Genomic DNA, 23,449 nt, shown 5'->3' with positions numbered 1-23,449 from the left:
AAATCAATGACTAAAAGATAGGTGCGAGATGGTGGATGACAACTGACCACAATGAGAAGAACCACAATAATGGCTAATTGTCAGTGTTGGGCAGTTGCAACGTGACACGTAGTCAGACCATTTGTTTAACAACTAGGGGTGTCAGGTGATTACATTTTTTAAATCGTAATTAATCACATGATGTCAATAATTAATTAGTTAATCACAAATTTTATATATGTTCTAAATGTACACTAAAATGTACAATAATAGTTTTTTCCCTAAAGTTTAATATTCTTGTTAACATAAAAGTCGAAAAAATGTTAAACTAATATAAATATGGCTGCATCTTTTAGTCATTGATACCAGTAATTTCATAATAATTTATCAAATTTAGTTGCACTGTGTTGTAAAATATGATATTGATTTGTGTTTAGGTCATTTTTCTGCGACTAGATGGCATAATTGCATTTGTAAGACGGTGACAGATCAGTGCATTTTTCTTTTCATATAAAGAGCAATCTAATCTTTAACATGAAGTAACCATTTGAGTCAAGGACGCATCTGTCATTCGAGTCAAGGACAGATCTGTCGAGGAAGGACGCATCTGTACTCGCTCCTACACTCACTCATGACTTCTAATTATTTTGTTGATTTTTACATTGGGATTTTTAACTACATTGTTACAATATGCCTGGCGGAAAAAGAGCTGACGAGATTGAAGAGATAAAATCTTCTCTTGCAAAACTCCAATAAATGGTTACCAAAATACTTGAAATGAAAAAGAGCATCGAGTCACTTCTGCAGGAAATTTAACAGTTGAAGAAAGAGACACAAGAAAAAGATCGACGCATTGTCGCCTTGGAACAAAAAGTGGATGATTTGGAACTGAATCTTCGTATCAACGATGTGATAGTTACAGGTATCCAGATTAAACCGCACGGCGGCCCTCCGGTGAGAGCTGCACAAGTGCAGATGATTCTGACCAAACTTCAGTCAACGAGACTGTGGAACTGGATTAATTGTGGATCCAGCGCACATTGAGATGTGCTTTTTGCTTCCAACTGGGGGGACACAACCACCGGCAGTTCTGATCAGGTTTGTTGACAGGAAGAAAAAGATTGCTCTTTTGAGATATAGCTACAAGCTTAAAGGTAAACATGTTACATCAACAAAATTCTCACTAAGCGAAATGCTGACATTGCCAAAAGGGCGCGACGATTGAAAAAGAATGAAACAAAAGAAAACTCACCTGCTCAGAAGAAAATACGGATCGTGAAAAGAGTGGAAGAATTGGCGGAGTTTGAGAGACAATACCTACAATCAGCAACTCACATCATTAAATTGTAGATTATGTCTTACCCAAATGAAATTATTGTCATTGGTTACAAAATGATACAGCATAAAGTCAACTGTAAGCTTGTGGCACACTCTAGTGGCCAAAAGAAATCCATATGTATAATTAGGCTAATAGAAAGGTGTGGACAATATTTTGGGACACCAATAAAATTAGTTATCTTAAGATGTTACGCCCTAAAAGATGTTTTAGGGGTGCATTTATAAAGGTTTTAAAAAAAAAACTTCTGCGCAAAATATGTCTTGTTTTTGTATGTCTGTCTGCAAATAAATCATTGTGCTTGCAGCTCAAATCTCGGCCACGACTTTGTCATTTTAATTTGATTCTGAGTTGTTGAACTTTATCATTTTTCAAACCTGACTCAAGTGGAGCCTCCCTAGACCCGGAACACTTGATATACGATTATGTCTGGAGAGGACAAAAGGTCCTCTATCTTCACTGAGCGTTGGCCTTCAGAAACACCAGCGATGCTTATGTCCCGGCGGATCCCCGAAACATGACATCTACCTGCACTGCAGGCCGACACTTCAACAATGGCAAAGAAAGAACTGTCTAAAGGGCTGAAAAAAAGAACAGTTGCTCTACATAAAGATGGCATAGGCAGGGGTCGACAGTTACGCCTGATGGCTATGTCGGCCCACTTGAAGTTCATTAATGGCCACCATTGAAACATCTCAGGCCAACTTATTATCTCATTCACTCCCAGCCATTTTCACTAAAGCAACCCCCTTTGCTCCCGGCTGTTTTACTGGATTTTGACTGATTTTGCAAGGCCCACAGAATATTGTGTTCTATTGCTATAAAAAAAAAACATGGGACACACGAAAAGAAAGATTGGAGTCTCTTCTTTCATCAAGAAAAAAAAGTATATTTGTATCTGTTTCCGTTTTGCAGAAATTAGCATTAGAATATAACTAAATGTAATCATTATTCACAAACCTGTTTGAAAAAGAGCTTGTGTTGCAACATGGCCCTGGCTGATCTCTTATACTCTGCTGCCACCTGCTGGCCATTTTTTGCAACAACTACCATTGCTTTAAGCGACCTCTTCTGGTCAGAGGCTGTATCAAAGCCTTCTGTATTATCTAGCATAAAAAACACACACAAAAAAGGATAAATATGTTTTTGGGACCACGGCAATATTTAAAATTGTTGTTTTTTATACATTTTTCGGAACAAAAGAGTTAATAAGCCTGGATGCATTTTGGGAACCACAGATATGCAAAATAGGACACATCCATAACTGTACGACTCCGTGCGCTCCATCTTCATGGACGACTGGACGTCAAAAAACAAACTAAAGGATGCATGTTCTGTATCAATAGCAAACGTTTTAGTGTGGACGAAAAAGTAAGTAAAGTGAAAATCGCTTGAGATATGAGCAAGTTATGATTTATTTCACTTAATAATTTATTAACTCTTTGACCGCCAAAAACGTTTAATAACGTTTAGTAAAATCCAAATGAGTGCCGCCAAAAACGTTAAAAGACATTAACTATGTTTTTTTTTGGAAACGGGTGGAGGAAAGCCTTGGCCAGCTGTGCTGAAAGTATCAAGCAGATCGAGTTAGTATAATGACTATTTATGGGCACTAGATGGCAGCGATGACTCTCTTTGGACAAGATCGGGTAGGAGTCAGTAGAAGACGTGAGGCGGAGCTAGAGTGTTGAGGGGAGAATGGCTGAAGAAGCGAAAATGGCGACCGGTTGTAAGCAGCTCACGCTTGAGCATTTTTTTCAAAGACGAAAAGCATCGACCAATGCTAAAGAGCACATTGATGATGATGATGGTGACTCCGAGGTTGACGCAGAAGTTGGAAGCGTAAAGCCTCACCGGCTAGCGATGCTAACGCCGGAAAACGTGGTTCACAACCGAGCACTTCTGCACAGGCGGACGTTCAATCGGACGATGAAGAGTAACCCGAGTCCAATGCATATTCATCGGAGGAGTGGGTACAGTCTGATCACGGAGAAGACACTGGATCTGGACTACGATGCCACCATGAATGGAGTGGATAAGATGGATCAGAACATCTCTTACCACCCGGTATAGGAACTGAAGGACATGAGGAAGCCAGACGTAACACCAGGTCACCGTATCATGATCCTGAGAGTAGACTTGATGACAACATGGCCAAACACACACTGCAGTATATACCTGCTATTCCCCGGAAAAAAAGGCCGGTAAGAAAGTGTTGTAGGGTCTGCACGCGAAGGGGCAATCGTAGTGAAACTCATTCATTCATTCATTGTTGGTGGTAGTGTTTTACAGAAGTAAAGCACTGTTTAGGTGTTTGTGGCATCATTCATGGAAAAAAAAGGTGTCAAATTCACTAGAGTGCATGAAATAATATCGTTTCACAAAAAGCTTGATTTCTCCGTATTTTGGTCCAAAACAGAGCATTTGGATGAAACTAACCTATTTTCTATTGTTGATTACTGAAAAACTGAGTAAGGTAGAAACAAACTTTTTTTTTTCCGTTGAAAGATGAGAGTTCAATCTTTCATTTGGTAGTATCTGTGTTTCCATAGTCCAAACTTTTCTTTCTTTTCTCTTCTCTTTTCTGAAAATGCTTGGCAGTCAAAGAGTTAAACACCTGTCCTCAAAACAAACATGTCAATTTGCATGTGTATGGCATTAAACGCATTTGCTTTTTCGCCACATAATAAACAGCATAGCCCGAGCTTCGTTACATTTCAATCACGACAGATAAAAGCCTTTGATCACCGCAGATAGTTTTAAATTGAGCGGGTGTTGCTGTCTGTGCCTGTAGTGGACATTGGGTTTAATGACCTGTGTAATATTCTCAACACTCAATCTTGTATTTATATTTATGCATTTTATTAACAGCGACGCGGTCAGCATATGATGCTTAAGTATCCGGCATTCTTCTTCATGGCTTTCTTCTTCTGCGGTTTCAGACATGTGGGGCCCGACTAATCGTATGGATGCCAAAATCTGACGTGAGGTATCGGACCAAGCCAGCGATATACAGGGCCAGTGCTGCTTCTGGCGGGGGTCACGACACCCAAAAAGGCTTAACTTAGAACCCTGTTAGGCTATAAGACGATTGCCAACACCCGGAAACTGAGCTTCAGTGTGGCCAAGACCTTCCAGCAATTTAACAGGACATGTTCCACTCAGAACTCAGAAATAAGTTAAAGCGGGGTGGGGGACGGGTTAGGGGTGCAGTTGGGGGTCAGCCTGTCAGTGCTCAAACCATATAACGTGGTACGGTTATGCGTATTTTTTTCCAAATTGTATTGCCTCTCAACCTATGCGGCTCCGTCCGTGGGTCGCCAACCACCTTGATGTTGGTTGATGGCTTCATGACGTCCACTACTTTATGACGACACAAACGGTCACTTACGTGTTGCTGTGAGCACTTGTGGATTTGTTTGTTCTGTTGGGGAAGAGGCCGGTTTTCAGCCTCCTCTCCCACACGAAGATAGCAGCCTGTTGACTTGCGGACTCTCATTGCGCGTCGATTGGCGGCTGCTATGGACGACGACGCTCGCTGTAAGCAATGTGTCGGCTCCTTCTGGCCCGAAGAGGGACGCACTAACTGCTGTCTTGACTGTAACGCAGTAGTGACCGCTGCTGCGACGGTCCACACTCCGGTGAATGCTACAGTTGTTGCGCCTCACCAGGACGCAGCAGCTGCCCAGGGGCGGTCATCGCCGACGGGGGAAGCCCTTAGGGAGGCTGTGAGGTGCCCAAGCCCTCAGTGGCGCTTGATGAACGAACTGGTCATTAAAACGTACAACACGGCAACGGTGGTAGCACGCTTGGCCAACGCACAGGCGCATCTCCTACTAGGTCTCTCCGCAGCTTTGAAAGACAAAGTAGTGGATGAGGCTACATCGTTCTGTAACATGGCACTGAGGAATTTATCCCTTTCGAGACGTTCGTCCCTCTGGCCGAGGGTGGGGTCAACATTTACAAGCGGTTATGAATCACACAAATGTGCATATTTAGGCCACTGTGCAGTCGCAATGTGCAAGCCGTCTCGTTGAGACCACTTAGCGGCCGGTTACCATCACAAGGTCACGTCAACTAGGTGCCGAGTTGCCAGTCACGGCAAAATAAACACCGTGGATTATATCTTGGCCAAACAATACGCGACTGCTTCAGTATTATCCAACCACCTTCTGCTTTATTATATCTGACCTCTTGTAACCAAACAACCCTCACAAGACAAATGTAGCTCCCACTTTAGGCAATTAAAATATACCGGTAATATGGTAGAAAGTATGATATGGCACGTCTCTAATTGAAACGATAGGAAGGAAGGCTAAATCAAAATAAAATGTTAAACTTACATCTTTCATAATTGCAGTCATTGCAAATCCAGCTCTGAAAAGGCTTTCTTTAACAAAACATCCTTCGAGAAATGCTGTCGGTACACGTCTTTCAATAAATCCATTGTCTTCTCAAAGACTCGAACGACAGAGCTACCCTTTCTTCTCGATCGTTGTTTTCCCATTGTTCTCCATGGAGTATGCGATCAGGAAAAAAAAGGAGCAGCCAGCTTTTCAAATTTCTATGGGTGTGACAAACCTTTATCAGAGGTGGTGCCACTAACCCGAGGGGGCGTGGTCAAGTGCACGTCCGTGTCTTGCTGACATCACCAAGTCACAAAAGTTTAATCTGCCCATTTGAAGCACACATTTCAGAAAGGAGGCGAAAGCTAAAGAAGTCACGGATTGACTATTTTCATGCCTGGTTGTATTGTAGACAGGCCGGGGATGCATATTATTGATAGAAAAGTGCAATTGCATACTATGAGACCTTTAAAATGTAATGCCTACATTGTCTCCATTGGCACGCAGCTTCCAGAAAGGTTGTATGAAGAACCAGGAGCCTTCATTGCCGGTGCCATCCAGCGTGACGCGCATAGCGTTCTTCTCCAGAAGCGCAGGCAAACGCTTATTCACTGTCAAGTATTTGTTGCTCTTCATGTGCAGCAGCTGCAAGAAAATGAAGAAAAAAAAGAAAAAAAATCAAATGCTGAATTATCCTTTCCTCTCTTTTTTTACACAGCTTTTTCCAGCCTTTTTTCCCTTGTTGCTGCTCTATGTGAAATGCACAAACATAAATTGGGGGAGGAGCGCAACGCTGCAGGTTGTGAGAACAAATAATGGTGATATACATGTCTTTCATCTGGCACGTCGGCTCTTTGCCAGAAGCTGTAGGAGTGCACGGCAGATGGCCATAATTTTTAGGCATCAAAGAACAAGCACAAAAATATGCGTGATACAAAGCGCATCGATTCAGATTTCTAAAATGATTTAATTTTATTCACAAGGGCATGATTCGATTCGATTCACACTGATTTTCAGTTAAGGATTTCAGGCAGCACCAATTTTAGTTTACAAGGAAGAAATTCTCCGAAGTACCAATGCTACGAATAGTAGAAACTTCTTGCTCTATCTTGGTGCATTAGTAAAAATATGAATATTGACATTAAGAATCAAATCCAATGCAGTTACATTAATTATGGATGTTTCATTGAACATGATGAGATCAAAACAATAAATAATAATTTCAATCAATTACAACCATAGCGCAGGCTTTGTAAATAAAGTGGCACAAAAACACACTGGCAAATCCTGACAATCCCATTCCTGTGACGGTTTTTATGTTAATGTTCCAGTGGTTGCAAAACAAATAAAAACAAATCCACCTGTATTATAAGAGACACAGCCATAGTACATAATTATGCATCCATATTTTGCGTTTGGGGCATTTGTGTTCCGTCCGTGACTTTCTCTTTCAGTTAATGTTGAGTTTACTGCTGCATGCATGGTGGTAATGCACCAAAAACATCTACCAACCGTGAAAAGAAAGAAGTCATGCATTACCGGCAGTAGATATTATTGGTGGAACGGTTCACAAATTCCACTGTTTGGTTTGGTTTTCGGTGTTGTGCTCACAGTTTTCGGTTCAGTTCGGTTGGCAGTTTTAGAAAAATAGAGTAAAAAGTAGTAGTAGTAGTAGTAGTAAAAGTAGTTGGAGTAAAAAGTGAAAGTGTATATTATTCACAGCTAATTACTATTATTATTATTGTATTATAATTTAAATCATTACTAATATTATATTTATGCTAAAGCTTCTGCCCCTGTGACAAATGCCGGATACGCAGCAGATAATGGATGGATGGGTTTAACGTGAGGTTTTTCTAATAAAAAATAAGTGTCTTGGCTTCAACACTGATCTTAGAATTAAAAGGGAGTCCTCGAGTTACGGCCAAGTTCCGTTCTTACACTTGCGATGTAACCCAAATTTCGACCTAAGTCGGATTTCACCGTTAAAGTTGATATTTACATCAAAATACTTTTGTACAGTAATTTAAAAAAAACACATTTGCGCGACCCGGAAGAGCTGGAACCAATATTTTGTTTCCGCACGGACATTCATTACTGACGGACGGCAGAACGGAGCTAATTCAAACTTAAACAGGGAAATGTGACTCGACCGGCTGATGGATGTCCGTTGCTGGAGGTAACAACACCACTTCAAATAACTTTAAAATGGTGTGATTACTGTGGGAAATTAACCAAAAAGAAGGTGTTAAGAACGAGTCAAAACGACGTAGGTACTCGAGGACTCTCTGTAACCATACAACAAGCGGGGGAGGGGAAGAGCAAAGGAGAAGGGAGCATTCTACAGAGGCTTTGGTGACAAGAGATAACAATTTTTTTCCTTGAAGCACTATGACACAAAAGTACATCTTGTGCAGCTTTTTCCGTAAAATATTGCAACTTTATGTTTGTAGTATTACATCGTTGGTCTTTTAACACTGAAGTTAAAAGTTAACCATTTCACAGCCACAGGCAAAACATTTAAACCTCCAATTTTTCAAATTCTTAAGTCATTACATTTATTAGTCATAAAAATAACAGAAGAGTACAAACACACAATTATCTCATTGAGCGCCTACCACACCCACTGTGTGTGTGTGTGCGTGTGTGTGCGTGCGTTGAAACAAAGTCAATATTAAAAGAAAAGTGAGTGTGTGTTTACTTAGTACATGATCACACATGCTCATTACAGCAGTGGGATGCATTGCCATGGTGATGAGGGAGGGGTCAGTGTGTGCATACAATATAATTGATTGTGTCAACATTTACACACAACACAGCACTTTATAATATGAAAGCTGACAACAACAAAAAACAAAGCAAAAGTACCTGGATGACAGTTCCATACTTAACCACATCTCCATGAACCTTCTTGTTTTCTGTCTCGTTCTGCTTCTGCTCCAAGTTTGATGCATGCTAAACCACAAGCACAAACACACATATTTCAGGGTCCGACATATGACTGTATAGGGCTACCGGAAGTTACCTGGGCCGGGCCACCTGTACAAATTTCATATCTAAATGTGATGAAATTAACATAGGTAGACCGACGTAAAAAATTATACATTTTGTGAAGTATTGTCTTAAATTAGGCCAAGTGCTGGTTCTGGCATGGCCACAACAATTTGGCTCATGATGGCCCGAAAGGTCCACCACCCAAACAGGTTTCGTGTCAGACCTTGTTATTTGTTCAAGTTAAAACAGCAACTTGAAGAAATTATCTTCTCAACTGTTAAACAACAGAAGTTCCAGAGTGTAACACAATCTGTTTGATGATTCTTGTTGACTTCTAAAATGTTCTCATTTCAAAACAAGAACAGAAATAATCTGGTCGAATTACAACATCATAAAATCTTTAACTAAACAGTGTTTTAATGTGTTTTAACAAATTTGCAATGCTCACACTTTGCCATATTGTTGTTTTGTTTTTACTTGTGAATTTCAAATTATTCCATTTGGGGGGTGATTTACAGACAAATTAAGTCAACCTAAATTCAAGGGTGACAAAAACTATTGAAGGTGACACCACACAATGTTCACGCTGCTCAGTGCAATCAGATCAATGCTAGCAAGCAGATGTTAACATAAACATGGTATACACTACAAAACACTTTTTAATTCCAACAATCAACAACACTACGTGACACCATTTCTCAACAAACAACTTCCTTTTCTCTCTCCATTAGACCGGGGCTTCTTAACCTTTTTTACCTTGGGGCCCAACTTTTCCTGTAAAAAGTGGCCCGGGGCCCATTCAGAAACTATAATTTATGTTGACTTATTATTGTTTGTATTTAATAACTAAATTAAATCTAGTTAAGGTTTATAAAATCATTATCAAAAAACATGATACAATGTGGTCATCAATGACAATTATTTATGTGTAATCTAGTGTTGAAACTAAAACTAGAATAGACTAGACTAAAACCCTCATTAATAAACAATAACTAAGACTAAGTCAGTATGCATTTTCGTTGATGAATGAAGACGAGACGAAAATATACTTCACTTAATAACAACTGGACTAAAATCTTTGGACATTTTAGTTCATGAACAAAAAACGAGATGAAAATAGATTTGTAAAATCTTGTCTCTGCTAATCTGTGACTGTGACTGTCATGTGACATACAGTGACACACCCCCTTTCAAATCTGCAGCTAGCAGTGCAACATACACAAGCACATGGGACACACAGGAGGTGGATTCACGGTGAACGGTTTAAAAAAAAGAAAGAAGTAAATTATAGTTATAACATTAATCCAACAGCTATAACGTTCCAACAATAATGTTAATCCGACCGCTAACTAATGCTGGCTAGCATACTAGCTCATAGCATAGATCCATAGTAGCCACTTGTTGATATACTGTAATTGTGTGTGAAGTTTTTCATCAAAAAATTAGAGAACATTTTATGTGAAATAGTTTTAGTTTTAATTTTCAACATTATCTGCTGACAAAAAAATATACAGGGGTAAAATAATTGTCCTGACTAAAATTAGAATAAAAAAGTTGACAGTTTTTGTTGACTAAACCTAGATGAATAAAATTATGTTTTCTTGGACTAAAATAAAGACTAAAATGCTAAAATTATAATCAACTAAAAATTGACTAAATGAAAACGGGATGAGGTTGACTAACTATGTTAAAACAAGCGTGAGTGAAACTGGACGAAAACTGAGACACAATTTTAAAATGGCTGATAAAGTTACCACTCGTGTAATCACTGACACCCAATAAGATGCCCAAAAAGCAAAGAATGCCAGGATCAACTTTTCCATTTTTGTGTGTGTTTATGTGGATGTGTTAACAAGGCAGTGTAACCAGATTGATCATTGTAATTCACTCAAAGGAGTTTTTCACAACAACAATCTGGGACTGGCCCACAGTGATTTGCTTGGGAAAGGCGGGACAATCTGTACAATACTTCGATCTGATTGGACGATTCGGCATCTTGTGCACGTTTGTTTTGACCAATCACAGCAACGGACGAAAATTTCGTTTTCGGTCTCGTCTTAGGAAAAATAAATAAATAAAATTTAAGCACAAACATATTTAGCAGATAAAAATGCACGAAGCGCCTCCCGCTGTTCAACATTCAACAAGAAAACAGTGAGTACAGAATCGCAGCGTCCATTTGTCTATGTTAGTGTAAAAATGATTTATTTTCACATTTATATATGCATTTGTGGGGATCTATTTTGTTTCTGATTTGGGAGGACGGGACCATTGTAAATGAGCGCGATTGGTGGAAAGATACATGGAAAGAAGGGGGGAGCGATTGAGACCGTTGTGTTGCGACTAGAGAGCGAGACGACGCAATAAAGTTGTGCTGGAGCTATTCCCTCTCCGAATGCTGTTTTCTCTCCCACGACCTTCGTTTGGAGTTATCCACGATACACTCTCGTCTTCCCGAAGATCTAGCGTTGCATTAAGTTTGTTCATTTGTCTTGGCGTCGGCACTTCCTGGTTTCATCACAGCTGCATGTTCCGCCCTAAACAACGCCTGATTAGTCCAATGGTCTGTTGCAAACGGTTTAGCGGGAGCAGTACAAGATGGATTCTCGTAGTATGTGTAAACAAATACCGCAAAAATTGCTGGCAATGTTAAAGGCAGAGGAAGACAGATTTTTTTTTGTAAACGGAGAGGATGAGAAATATTCGGTTTTAAAAATACTGCTACACGTGTACAAAGCTGCCGTTTCGGCCCACTAGATGGCACTCGATGACACATGAAACGGGTTCCAAAACACAATCACGACCACGTACCTGTGATGTTCTTCTAACTTCGTGCACAGTATCTTCACAATCCTGGCTGATTTTCCGCTCGTGAAAGTATCTGATGATCCTTCTTTTGCACACTTTAAGAAAAAAGATGGTGTATTCCCCGTGTCAAAACCAAGGAACGTTGCCAAACCACTAAGATTTGACAAGGGTTTGCGTCCTGGACTGGCTTATATTAATAGTTCGTCTGTCGTGTCATTCTCCCCCCCCCCCCCCCCCAACTTTTGATTTGTTTTTTGCGACTCTGGGTCTGGGTATAGTTCACGATATTCACGTTTTCATCCTTCTTCAGGTCGCAACAGAAAGGCTTGTTAATGCTCACTAGCATCAGCATGCTTGGAGCAATATCGTGATTAAACTGTAACAAATCATGTGCGTCACTGGCCGCATCGAGGATTGCCAGCAGATGAACCGCTCCCTCCAACAACTCACCCAGGGTTTGCGACACCTCCCAAAGACAGTGTGAGACCCATTCTGAGTACCCCCCATTGCTGATGCGAAGTCCGAGGGGGATGGCCAAACTGATCAACTGTACACCCGCTCTTGTGTAGACCGCCGCTCATTCAGCCTCAAAATGGAAGCCGAGGAAGGGGGAGTGCCCGTAAAGCCCATTTGGAGTTAGTGGTCCGCAAAATGGAAATCAAGGCAGACAAAGCCATCAAATTCAAACGGCTGGAGCACGAAACTCAGCGCAGCTTCCCAAGTCCTGGTTCTGCTGCAGCCCCACCGTCTTCCACCTCCGACACCTGCTCCGCTGATATAGAATACCTTTTATGCGTTATTTTAGAAAAAGCGCGGTTGACTCTTATTTTGCTGCTTTTGAACGCATTGCGATGGCTTTACAGTGGTCGTGTGATGTTTGACCTCTCCTGTTACAATGCAAAATTGAAGGAAAAGCGCAGGAAGCGATTGCTACATTTTCGCTTGAAGAAAAATTGTTACAACACTGTTAAAACAGCCATTTTACTTGCGTACGAGTTGGTACCCAAAGCCTACCAACAAAAATTCAGGAATTACACAAAAGCCCCAAGCCGCACTTACGTTGAGTTTGCTCTTACGCTTTTTAACAAGTGGTGTAAATCAGTCAAAGCTGATACTCTTTCTGCTCTACGGGAGCTGATGTTATTAAAGGACTTTAAGAAAAACTTCCCTGACCGTGTGGTTGTGTACCTAAATGAACAAAATGTGAGAACACTCAACAAAGCTGCCCTTGTTGAAAGGCCCCATGCTCCATTTGTGAATACTTCTGTGAAATCCGCGATAAGCTCAACCGAAAGGCGCCGGGTTGATTAAATCTGATACTCGTACTTTAGAACCCAACGCCAACACAAACCTTGACTCCTGTTTTAAACCATTAATTTTTCAGGGATTCGTTTATTTTTCGGGCAAAGGCTCTGACCAACGCCCCATCCGCATTTTAAGAGACACAGATGGCTCACAATCAGCTAACACCTTGGCCTTTTCTTCCGGGTCGTCGTGTGGTTACGGATCTGTACTTCAGGGAATAGCGATGGGATGTATTCCTGTGCCTGTTAACCTCCTCTGCGTGCAATCCAAACTTGTTACCGGCTTTTTTCCGGTTGCTGAGTGACTCCTTCCCTGCATGTGATAGATTCTCCTGAAAATAACAAACACTGTTCCCCAGAACAGCCTAGCCTGTTTTACTTCCTGCTTCTGATGGTTCATTATCTGCCAAGTCTTCCGGTCCTTATGAAATAAAACAAAAACTCAGCGAGACTGATTATGCCATCATTACGCCCAGAAAATAACTAGTGCTACCGCCACATACATCTGCAAGGACATACAGCCATAGTCGGCGGTTCAAAATGACGGTTTCCACGGCCTCATAAAGAGCCACGTCACGTTATTCCCACACGCAAACAGTTTAGAGAAATAATAATTCCAAACATGTACGCAGATGTGAAATAACGCATTGCAACGTCTCTTAAATCAGCAGCGAGAGTTGCCTTTACCAGTGACTGTTGAACATCCAGAGTAACGGAGTCATACCATTGAAAATGCTGGACCGTTCTCTGGAGCAATCTCAGCAGCTCTGCAGCCACTGAAAGCAGCAACACAGGTCATATCAGAGGAAAGGTCACCTACTCTATCAGTCATTGCACCTATGCAGGCAAAGTTGCTGGACCAGATGATCTGTGCCTCCTTTGACTCCACAGTGATAAAAGAACTAAAGACTACTGTATATGACAACTTAAATTCAAGGTACAACTACAGTAGATGTGTCTTTCTGTATGTGTGTCTGATATATCCAGTTCCATGACACAAATGTAATTTAAATACGTAAAATCTCTTTAAGATATGTGGCCCTGAAGGACAAGTTATATGTATCAATAGCATTAGATACTTGCTTCAAGGTATTTTTGTCTGATGCTGCCAGAGATGACACATTCAACAGACTGTTGGCTGAAGCTGCTAATGGGGAGCAAGTGGAGGCAGGGGTGTCTACTGTAAGTTACATGACAAGTACAAATACACTACTCAGAAAAAGTTAGGGATATTTGGCTTTCAGGTGAAATTTCAGAATGAGCCTAAAATGCATTCATTTACAGGTAAAATTAATGTGACCTTCTCTAAGCTCTTGCATGCACATGTCCAACAGGTTCAGGTTTCAGTACTTTTTGCATAAGTTGCTGTTCTCTAACGAGGAACTTAACGGCAAAATTCACAAACGACAATGCTCCAGCTCATCGAGGTGGCATCATCAAGGAACGGCTGTTGGAGAATGGAATGGCCAGCACTTTCTCCAGACCTAAATCCTATTGAAAACCTGTGGGATCAGCTGAGTCGCCGTGTAGCGGCTTGAAACTCTGCACCCCAGAAGCTAAATGACCTGAGGACTGCCCTTCAAAAAGAGTGGTATGCGATGCCTCAGCAGACAATGAGTCGACTTGTGAACAGCATGACACATTGTTGTCAAAGCTTTACCTGATGCTCAAGGGCGCATGATGAGTTATTGAGACGTTGACATTTTTTGGTGTGGTGTACCCCACCATTGTTCTTAACATTTGTAACGAATATTGCCCGTCACCCTAAATTTTTTTCTCTTTTTGCCTTTTTAAACATTTCCCCCTGGGGAATGTGTGTGCGTGCCTTGATGGATTAACCCTATGTTTCCTCAAAACAACCAGAGTTCAAAAAGGAAAAATTCTTTGAACTTCCCTTCAGCAAGGGACTGATTTTCGTTTTTACAATCCACAGGAAACACATACCTCAGCACCTACCGAGATCTAAAACCTGTTCAGCAAGCAGACTAACGATAGGAATGCTTATCAGTCCCCAGACCACTTTTATGGTCTGGTCTATCTACAGGAATCAGCTATGTGTTTTTGGAAACAACGCCCCTCTGAAGTTATACGGTTATACAGTGCCCTTCAGTGGTCACTATCGGTTTTATCCTCAAGAATCCTGCCACTCGTAATTCATCTAAAATCTACATAATCCGGGACATAAACGGACTCTATGTACTTGACTGACATCAAGTGACTTCTGTTGTTTATCTTTGTACACAAGCTGTATGTCTATCTCAAATGAATGATGTGTGTAACTTCTGCAGCCATCTAAGTTTAACTAATTAGGAAGCTTAGCGGATTCAATAACTTTATGATCGCTGTAATGTTTGAAATGTAATCAAAATGATAAATAAAGCATGTAGCTTGTCAATTCTGATAAAAATTCTCAAATGCTATCCCAAAAGCTTGGCCTCATTCGACCAAGTCTGCTTCAAGCGCACGGAAGAGGCGGGGACTGCTTGGCCACCTGCCACGCAAGCTTAAAAGCCAGCGCGCGGAGGAACCTCCTTCTCTTCTTTTTGCCCACTCTCTCCTTGCCCTATGAACTGCTCCTGACCAACACACAGACATGGTCGCCGAACACGCTGAGAGCGACCACTTCCTTCTTTGAGCCCCAGACTTGCAACCAAAGCGCGTGTGTCTGTTCCTGCCGAGAGCCGATCCACCTATCGTCCGCTCTGTGAATCACGCAGCTTCCCGCCGACTCGGTTCCACGACGGCTGTTACGCACCAACGACACACGGACGTCTACTCCAGCCATGCGCCAGCGACGCCCCGCAGCACCCAAACAGACTGAACTGGGCTTTACGCGCCTCGGACTTTGCTGCGGAGAGATTCCGGAGCGGCATTCCAGCTGCACGCGCACCGACCGCCCTCGCCTCCAATGGAGTTTTCTTCAACTGAGAATCGACACTCGTCGAGTCCTTCTCTCTCCTGTGCACCTGAACCAGTCCGTAAATGGCCTTCCTTGCAATCTGACCATACCACTAGCGCAACGCTTTGATCCAAATATAAAAGGATTGAGAGGTCAAAACGTTTCCATTTATTTTCCCCATCACCTTTTTCATTACCTTTTTATCTTAGTTCGCTAGGTTGCATGTTTTCTTTCATCTTGTATTCACATTTTAATTCTGTTGTATTAACTCTTTGACTGCCAGACGTTTTCAGAAAAGGGATGCCGTCAGTGCCATCCGATTTAAGCATTTTGACTGATCTTTCAAGGTCCACAGAAAATGTTCTGTTTGGACTATGGAAACACACATACTACCAAATGAAATATTGGACTTTCATCTTTCATCAGAAAAAAAAAGTTTGTTTCTAGCTTATTCCGTTCTTTAGTAATCAACAATAGAAAATGGTTAGTTTCACCCGATTTCGCTTGTTTTGGACTAAAATACGGAGAAATAAAGCTTTTAGTGAAACGATATTATTTCATGCACTCTAGTGAATTTTACACTTCTTTTTGTCCATGAATGATGCCACAAACACCTAAATAGTGCTTTACTTCTATAAAACACTACCACCAAGAATGAAAAAGTGTTTTTTAATAGCAAAATACGTTTATTTACATTCAACAGTGTAACAATTTGACAACAATTTGGCAAACTATTTACAAATGTGTGCAACTGTGGTGCTATTTACAAATATGTGGATGTTTCAACGACAGTTTTTCTTTTTGTGTAACACTCCCCTGCGTGCAAGGAGACGCAACAGCATTTGCACAACAGATTGCCTCTTCGCGTGCAGAAGCTCCACTTTCTTGCAAGCCGTTTTTTTCCGGGGAATAGCAAGTATATACTGCAGTGTGTGTTGCCATCAAGTCTAATATCAGGATCATGCTACGGTTACGTTACGGTGGTGTTACGTCTGGCTTCCTCATGTCCTTCAGTTGCTATACCGGGTGGTAAGAGATGTTCTGATCCATCTTATCCACTCCATTCATGGTGGCATCGTAGTCCAGAAACAGTGTCTTCTCCGTGATCAGACTGTACCCGCTCCTCCGATGAATATGCATTGGACTCGGGGTACTCTTCAATGTCTGACAAAATGTCCGCATGTGCAGCTCCGGCGTTAGCAGAGCTAGCCGGTGATGCTTTATGACGTGAGAATAAAGGCCGCGTCCAACTGTGGCGTCCAACTGTGGCGTCAACCTCGGGATTCACCATCATCATCATCATCAATGTGCATTGGTCGATGCTTTTCGACAACTCTCCATCGCCCGATCGAATGTCCGATTGTGTAGAAGTACCCGGTCGGTTATTGTGCGCGTTTTCCGCCGTTAGCAGCGCTAGCCGCGCTTAGCCGGTGAGTTACTACGTGATCATAACGGTCGCGTCAAGGCTTCCAACTTTGGCGTCAAGCTCGGAGTCATCATCATCGTCGACATCAATGCGCTTTTTAGCATTGATCGATGCTTTCCGTCTTTGAAAAAAATGCTCAAGCGTGAGCTGCTTGCAACCGGTTGCTTGATCAGCCATTGTGGCTTCATCAGCCATTGTCTCCTCAACACTCTAGCTCCGCCTCACGTCTTCTACTGACGCCCACGGTGGGCGGCCCATCCAACCTTGTGCAAAGAGAGTCATCGCTGCCATCTAGGGGCCAAAACGAGTCATTATACTAACCAGATCTGCTTGATACTTTCAGCACAGCTGCCCAAGGCTTTCCTCCACCCGTTTCCAAAAAAAAACAAAAAAAACATAGTGAACGTCTTTTAACGTCCTCGGTGCCCTTCCGTAGGTTTTTACTAAACGTTTTATAACGTTTATGGCGGTCAAAGAGTTAATAGGTTAGGCTGTGACTGATATATGTGTGTTTACTAAATACATTTGTTGTCTAGAGATTCTATTTCTGGCGAATCATTTGTGTTTTCTGAGTGGATTAGTAATTCTCTTATTAAAGCAAAGAACTCCATAATTAACTATAGTAGCAACTTCCGATTATGAATACTTGATAACAGTATTTTTGTCGTTTATTTTTGCTCCTACAAACAAGCAAACTCAACGTGGTGCCCCCAGAAGTTGCTAAGGAAATTACAACTCCCCCTCAGTACAGTCTAAATTTCTCGTTCGCCATTACGGCAACCCAAATAATCACTACACTTTTGTTTCAATGAATTGTTTGAAATAAGGAAATCACCAGTGCATCCTTCTACTTTAAATGTCCTACTTTCATGATATATCACTGTAGCGTAAACTTTAGCGTGAAACGTGACTTTTCTATAAATTTCACCTTGTATGAATATAAATGATAAACCCTTTTGTTTTGTGGCTGTTTGTGTTTTTTTGGGGAGTTTTGAGTGGTGGATGTCGGGGCTGTGGCAGCGTGCCTCTCTGATTGGTGGCCCACGCCCCCGGCCTGTTGCACCAATCTGTGCAAAGGAGCCCTGATTGCTTGATTGGTTTCAGGTGTGCCACCACAATTTAAGGAGCTCGGTTGCCTTCAGTCGAGTGGAGTCGCCACGGGGTTGGGGGTGGTTTGGTTTTGGTGGTGCAATTTCTTTTATTTTGTTATTTAATTTGGTGTGGCTTTTGTTCTTGCTTTTGTGGCTTCCGCACGTTTCCCAGATTAGCGTAGGGGGGTGTCCAGCTTTTATTTTTAATTTTTTTTACATTCAGTTGGGCACCCATTTATTGTTTTAGTTTGTTGTATTTGGGGCTGCACGCCTCAAGCCCGGTGAGTCCCAGAAAACAGCGTAGGTTTTTTAAATGTTTGTTTTTCTGGGAACTTTTTGTTTTGCTGTTTTTTGTTATGGTGCAAACGCTAAAAATAGCTTGAACCGGTCAATGGCCCGGTCAAAACATTATAAATCAGTTTTATGTTGTTGATACAGCTGCTAAAAAACATCTTAGAAAACCACCAACACAGTCCACAGTTGCAATTCAATGCCATCAGAATGAAATGTCCTGGATGAATGAGAAAATTATTCACATGTGAGCTGTTGAAACTGCTTTTCCTTGACTCTTTTAAATCACGCGAGACTGGTTCGCTTCCCGGCCGGTAAAGACGTTTGTTTGCGTATGTGGGTGTGGAAGATTAATATTTAAAAAAAAAGTAACACGAGACTTGCTGCAGTTACGTGACGTCAGATAGCGCTCACCGCTTTTAAAGCAAACCTTATCAGGATTTAGTTGTTGTTGATTATGGCGGCACCATATGGACAAATGTGGCATTGTTTTTCCTTGAAGGAGAACTACATTTCCCATGAGGACAAGCGCATATCATCGTGAAATCCGGATGTCCAAGGCACCCGCAGTTGGACTTAATTACACTGTTTCTTTCCAGTGGCTATTTCCTATTTTTTCTTTATACAGCACTGTAATGTTTCTCAAGCATGTTAACAGCAGACGGTGGTTGTGATCTTACCTAAACACACACAAACGCTGCCCACCCCTCCCGTCCCGCGATGCATTCAGAAGCATTCGTAAACAAGAAAGCACATAACTTTTGAGTGTTGCATGGCTGGTCGTGTTAGTGTGGAAGGGCGAACGATCAAGCTGATGGCTATTTATTGCTACCACGCAGTTTTCCAATAGCTAGCATTAGCATAATAATTTTCATTTGAGCATGGAAAGCTACTTACTAAAAAGAGCCAAGTCCCCGCAAAGACAGCGTCTGTTGGAAATCCCCTCTCATCTTTCACCTCGCCGACGAGTAAAAATCCTGTATTGTGCTTTTATCTAGATACGCTTTTTATAATTATTATTGTCACCTCAGACAAAAATCTTTTTTTGTTTTGTTTGGGGGTTGGGCAGGGGGGGGGGGTGGTGCAGCTTCTCCGTGATAACAGTAATCGCGCATAGACGTTTGACTCAACTTCCGTCTGGAACGACTGAGGAAAGGACATATGCCGTAAAGCAGTCTGCACGTTTGTAGTTTTTTTGTGTGTGGCAATGTTCACACCATTGGTTAGTTAGTTAAAAATTATACAGACCCCCTCAGGCCATGACAAATGTTTCATTAATCTAGCTGTAAGTAAATGCTTCATCAGCAGAATTATGAAAATATGAATTTAAGGTTCAAAAAGCATTTAGTGTTGCTTTAAGTTTGTGAAGGAAATTGAGTTGAATGACGCGGACAAGATTCACACCACTCTGGCAAGTTTAATGCCCATAGTATGTTAGAAATGTTTATTTTATATGAACAATGGAATGCTGGATAAAAGTGTCGCCATGTACAAAGACAGTAAAACTGTGCTGAAGTACACCGGTAGTATGACAAATGTACATACAGGTTTGATGAGGCGGCATGGGCTAGAAGGCTCGTACTGCTACAACGGACAAACGGGACTTCTTCCAACTAAAACTCACCCACAACTCAGCCAGCCAAAAGGTAATAACGACCTCACTAACCCGGTTTATTGTGAGAGACTTAAGCCGTAATCCATTGTAGTGAACATGATACATTTCAGGACATGATAAAAACATTAGCGCCCCCCGAAATGATGTGCAACTGACTCATATGTGACAATCACGTCACACCATATTTTACCTAGCCTGGGCGCTCAGGAGCCTTGTTTTATTATATTGAACGAGTCAGTGAGTCACACAGACAAAAACATAAGCATGTGTTGAGTGGAACGTAGCACATATAAAGCCAACCCTAGTTATTGATAATGAAATATGGCATGCGATGTAATCGTGATGATCAACTGATTTTTCTCAAGAAGAACCGATAAACATTAAGCATACATTAACTTATTCACTGCATGTATGGATAGCATACAGGAACTGACACTGTCTCACAAGAGTAAACATAATAGAAAGTGACTGAGTTTATTAGTTTATATTTAGTATGATGGCAGTTTGAAAAATATATTCATTAATAGTTACAAGTGGAGTGTTCAGGGCTTAAAGTACTCCGGCTTGATGCCGGATTTACGGCGGAAAAGCCACGAGCGCAATGACAAATCTAGCGAAGTAAACAGTTTAACCGTGGGGAATATTTTACACGTCTGGCAAAACACCGCCAATGCGCAGAGAAGACTAAGTTCAAAATAAACCTCCCCATACCAAATAATATGTGGAGCGCAATGCCAATGAATGCTTTTATTTTGAAATTGTTCCCGAAAGCATTTTGTCAGTCGCGGCGCAACGGATAACTTGACTCGTCCTGCGGAACGTGTGTCTGCCGTTCTCATTGCTGGCGTAAACAATTGCCGTTCTTATTGCTGGCGTAAACAATTGCGACCAAAGTCAACAAAACAACTTTGTACAGAAATCACGTCCGATCGCCAGTTAAGGGCATTAAAAGAAGACTTAATTACGCTGACATTGTATTGCACGCTGTTGCCAATGTTTAGGGCGTCTACAGTGTTAGCGTGCTAACGGTGCTAGCGGCTGCAGCTAGAGTCATTGGACTACTTTTCAAAGGCAGTCTAACAGACGTGATGATTTGCACACTTTGATGCTGATAACCGGACACAGTTGCCATTCCTAGAGATCAGTTAAATAAACCGAGCTCATTCAATTATGAAGTTGACGATCGATAAAATCACAACTGTGGTTCTGACGTCACTTTGTCTCACAGACCAAAAACTACTCAACTCGGAATTGCTGTATATGGAGTAAAAATCTGTAAAAATCAGTAACGGAATAAAGACAGGTAAAACAAAAATAACACCAAATAAATTAATAATTATCTTATGTGGGTAAATGAATAGAATAACACAAGTAGGTAAGTAAATAAAATAAATAATAAATTAATAACAAAACACAGCAGGCACCATAAAACATTGAAACAATGATGAGTCCCATGTCGAGTCAAACGGCAAGGAACAAAGATGTGTTTTAACAGTGGGGGAGGTTGCCTAATATTTCACGGAAGGTCATTACAAAATCCATGAGGAGAGATTTGTCTAAAATCTCTATAACTTTCGAGAGGAAAATAATGTGCAGTTAAGCACAATTTAAATTCAAGTAAAAAAAAAAAATATATATATATATATATATATATATTCGATAGCTGCAGCACTAGACGGGACTGCAACCCACAGTGCTATACTGTTCTATACATAATATAAATGGATAATGAACAAGATGACCTGGCCATCGGGAATTTCATAAGTTTCCCAAATGCCCAGTCCATCCACAGCGATAAATCGAATAGTAAATAATGGCTTGATGTCGGTCGAACAACGAATCAGCACGTTGGACACTGCACCACCGCTTCCCGGAAAAAGTTCAGGCTCAGGATTTTTTTTGCTTTAAGCCCTGAGTGTTATTAGGCAGATGCATGTTAAAAACATTTTAAAAGATTGATAGTTACTGATTTGGTCTGTAGCATGTCAGAACATATGGAAAACTGTTGATCACTTGACTGTTTTACAAAATAAAAGCAGATTTTTGTAAATGTGCAAATTCCAAGATATGGATCTTAAATTAATTTTGGATTTTAAATTAAACAAGGTATTCAAATTATTGAGTATCAAAATAATTATACATTATTTTGATACTCAATAATTTGAATACCTTAGACAGTTCTCGAGTAATCAAATCATCGTTGCACCACTACACCAAATCATAATTCTACTGTCGAACCGAATCGAATTGTTCAATTTTAAAATCAAACCGTCCTTGTATCGGATCGCACTCCATGTATTGAGATTAGAGCAAGGGTTAAAGTAAAAATATTCCATTAAACTGAATTTTTTTTAATGTTTAAATTGACTGTGGTCGATTAACACAAAATTTGCAGTGCACTAGGGTGCACACTGATTCTTTTAAAATAATATTTAGGCATTAATCAGGAATGAAAAATGTGACAAGTATACGACCGCTCTAGGAGGTTAATTGGGAATGTAAAAAATTTCAAATACTTAATACATACTTAAAAACATTAACGTAATCCAATCACCATACTATTAAAATAATGTAACTTGGACAGTAACAGTGGACCCCAACTATTTGCAGGGGTAGAGACCGGCCAGGACTGCGAATAACGAAAATCCATGTGTAATTGACACCTATTTAAATGCATGGATGGATGGGCGCGGATGGGTGGTGAGCTGATACATAGATTATTTATTCAGCCCATGAGGAAAGTAGATTTGCTTTCTCCATAACAGTTGTAATCATAACGTGTGAAATCGGGAAAAAGCGGACAAATAACGCTTATGAAGGCAACATTTACAGATTCACACTCAAATAACCTTGCCTTCATCTCTCACAAAGACGCAAGCGCGCGCGCCGTAATTATGACCTAATTACGCTACAACGATGATGATGCGTTACATCAACCGCAAAACAAACTTTCATCCCAGTCACTAGTTTTGACATTTTTATTGTTAATATGGTGTTTAAATAGTATAATCGGTGCGTAATATGTAAAGAAGATGGAACTCTGACTCACGCATGTAGCGGGTTAGCAACTAGCTCCTCCATAGCAGGACGCCGCAGTACACTAACAGTTCAAACTTTTTCCTTTTCTTCAGTGAGTAAGTTCCAAACAGTGAATAGCGATTGAAACATTCTCTTTCCCCTCTTACATTCAAATTGGCCGCGTAGTGTGTGGAGGACTCGACTCTCGACATGTCCTTTCCGCAATGCCACCCTGCACTCTAGGGACAGACAGTTCCGCCAACTTCTCCTAATATGGCTTGCTGCTTCTCCACGGAGAAAGTAAACAGCATGAAATTTAAGACCTCACCCAGATATTAAAAT

The 23,449-nt window shown here is 41.1% G+C and overlaps 1 protein-coding gene across 5 annotated transcripts in view; it reads right to left on the bottom strand.

Moving 5' to 3' along the window:
* The window catches only part of itpr3 (inositol 1,4,5-trisphosphate receptor, type 3), a 197,050-nt gene that overhangs the window by 148,385 nt on the left and 25,216 nt on the right, over positions 1–23,449 (bottom strand). For all 5 annotated transcript variants that reach the window (XM_086069881.1, XM_086069875.1, XM_086069876.1 and 2 more), the window contains exons 4-5: positions 8,530–8,616; positions 6,148–6,306 (exon numbers count right to left, since the gene is read on the bottom strand). In XM_086069881.1, the coding sequence (XP_085926007.1) occupies positions 6,148–6,306; positions 8,530–8,616 (246 nt within the window). The remainder of the gene's footprint in view (positions 1–6,147; positions 6,307–8,529; positions 8,617–23,449) is intronic.

This window comes from Leptonotus elevatus, chromosome 2 (genome assembly GCF_054856555.1).
Source record: "Leptonotus elevatus isolate MCC_2025b chromosome 2, RoL_Lele_1.0, whole genome shotgun sequence".
NCBI classification, from domain to species: Eukaryota; Metazoa; Chordata; class Actinopteri; order Syngnathiformes; family Syngnathidae; genus Leptonotus; species Leptonotus elevatus.
Note: the sequence above shows the minus strand (reverse complement) of the source record. Positions and strands in the feature narration are given on the sequence as shown.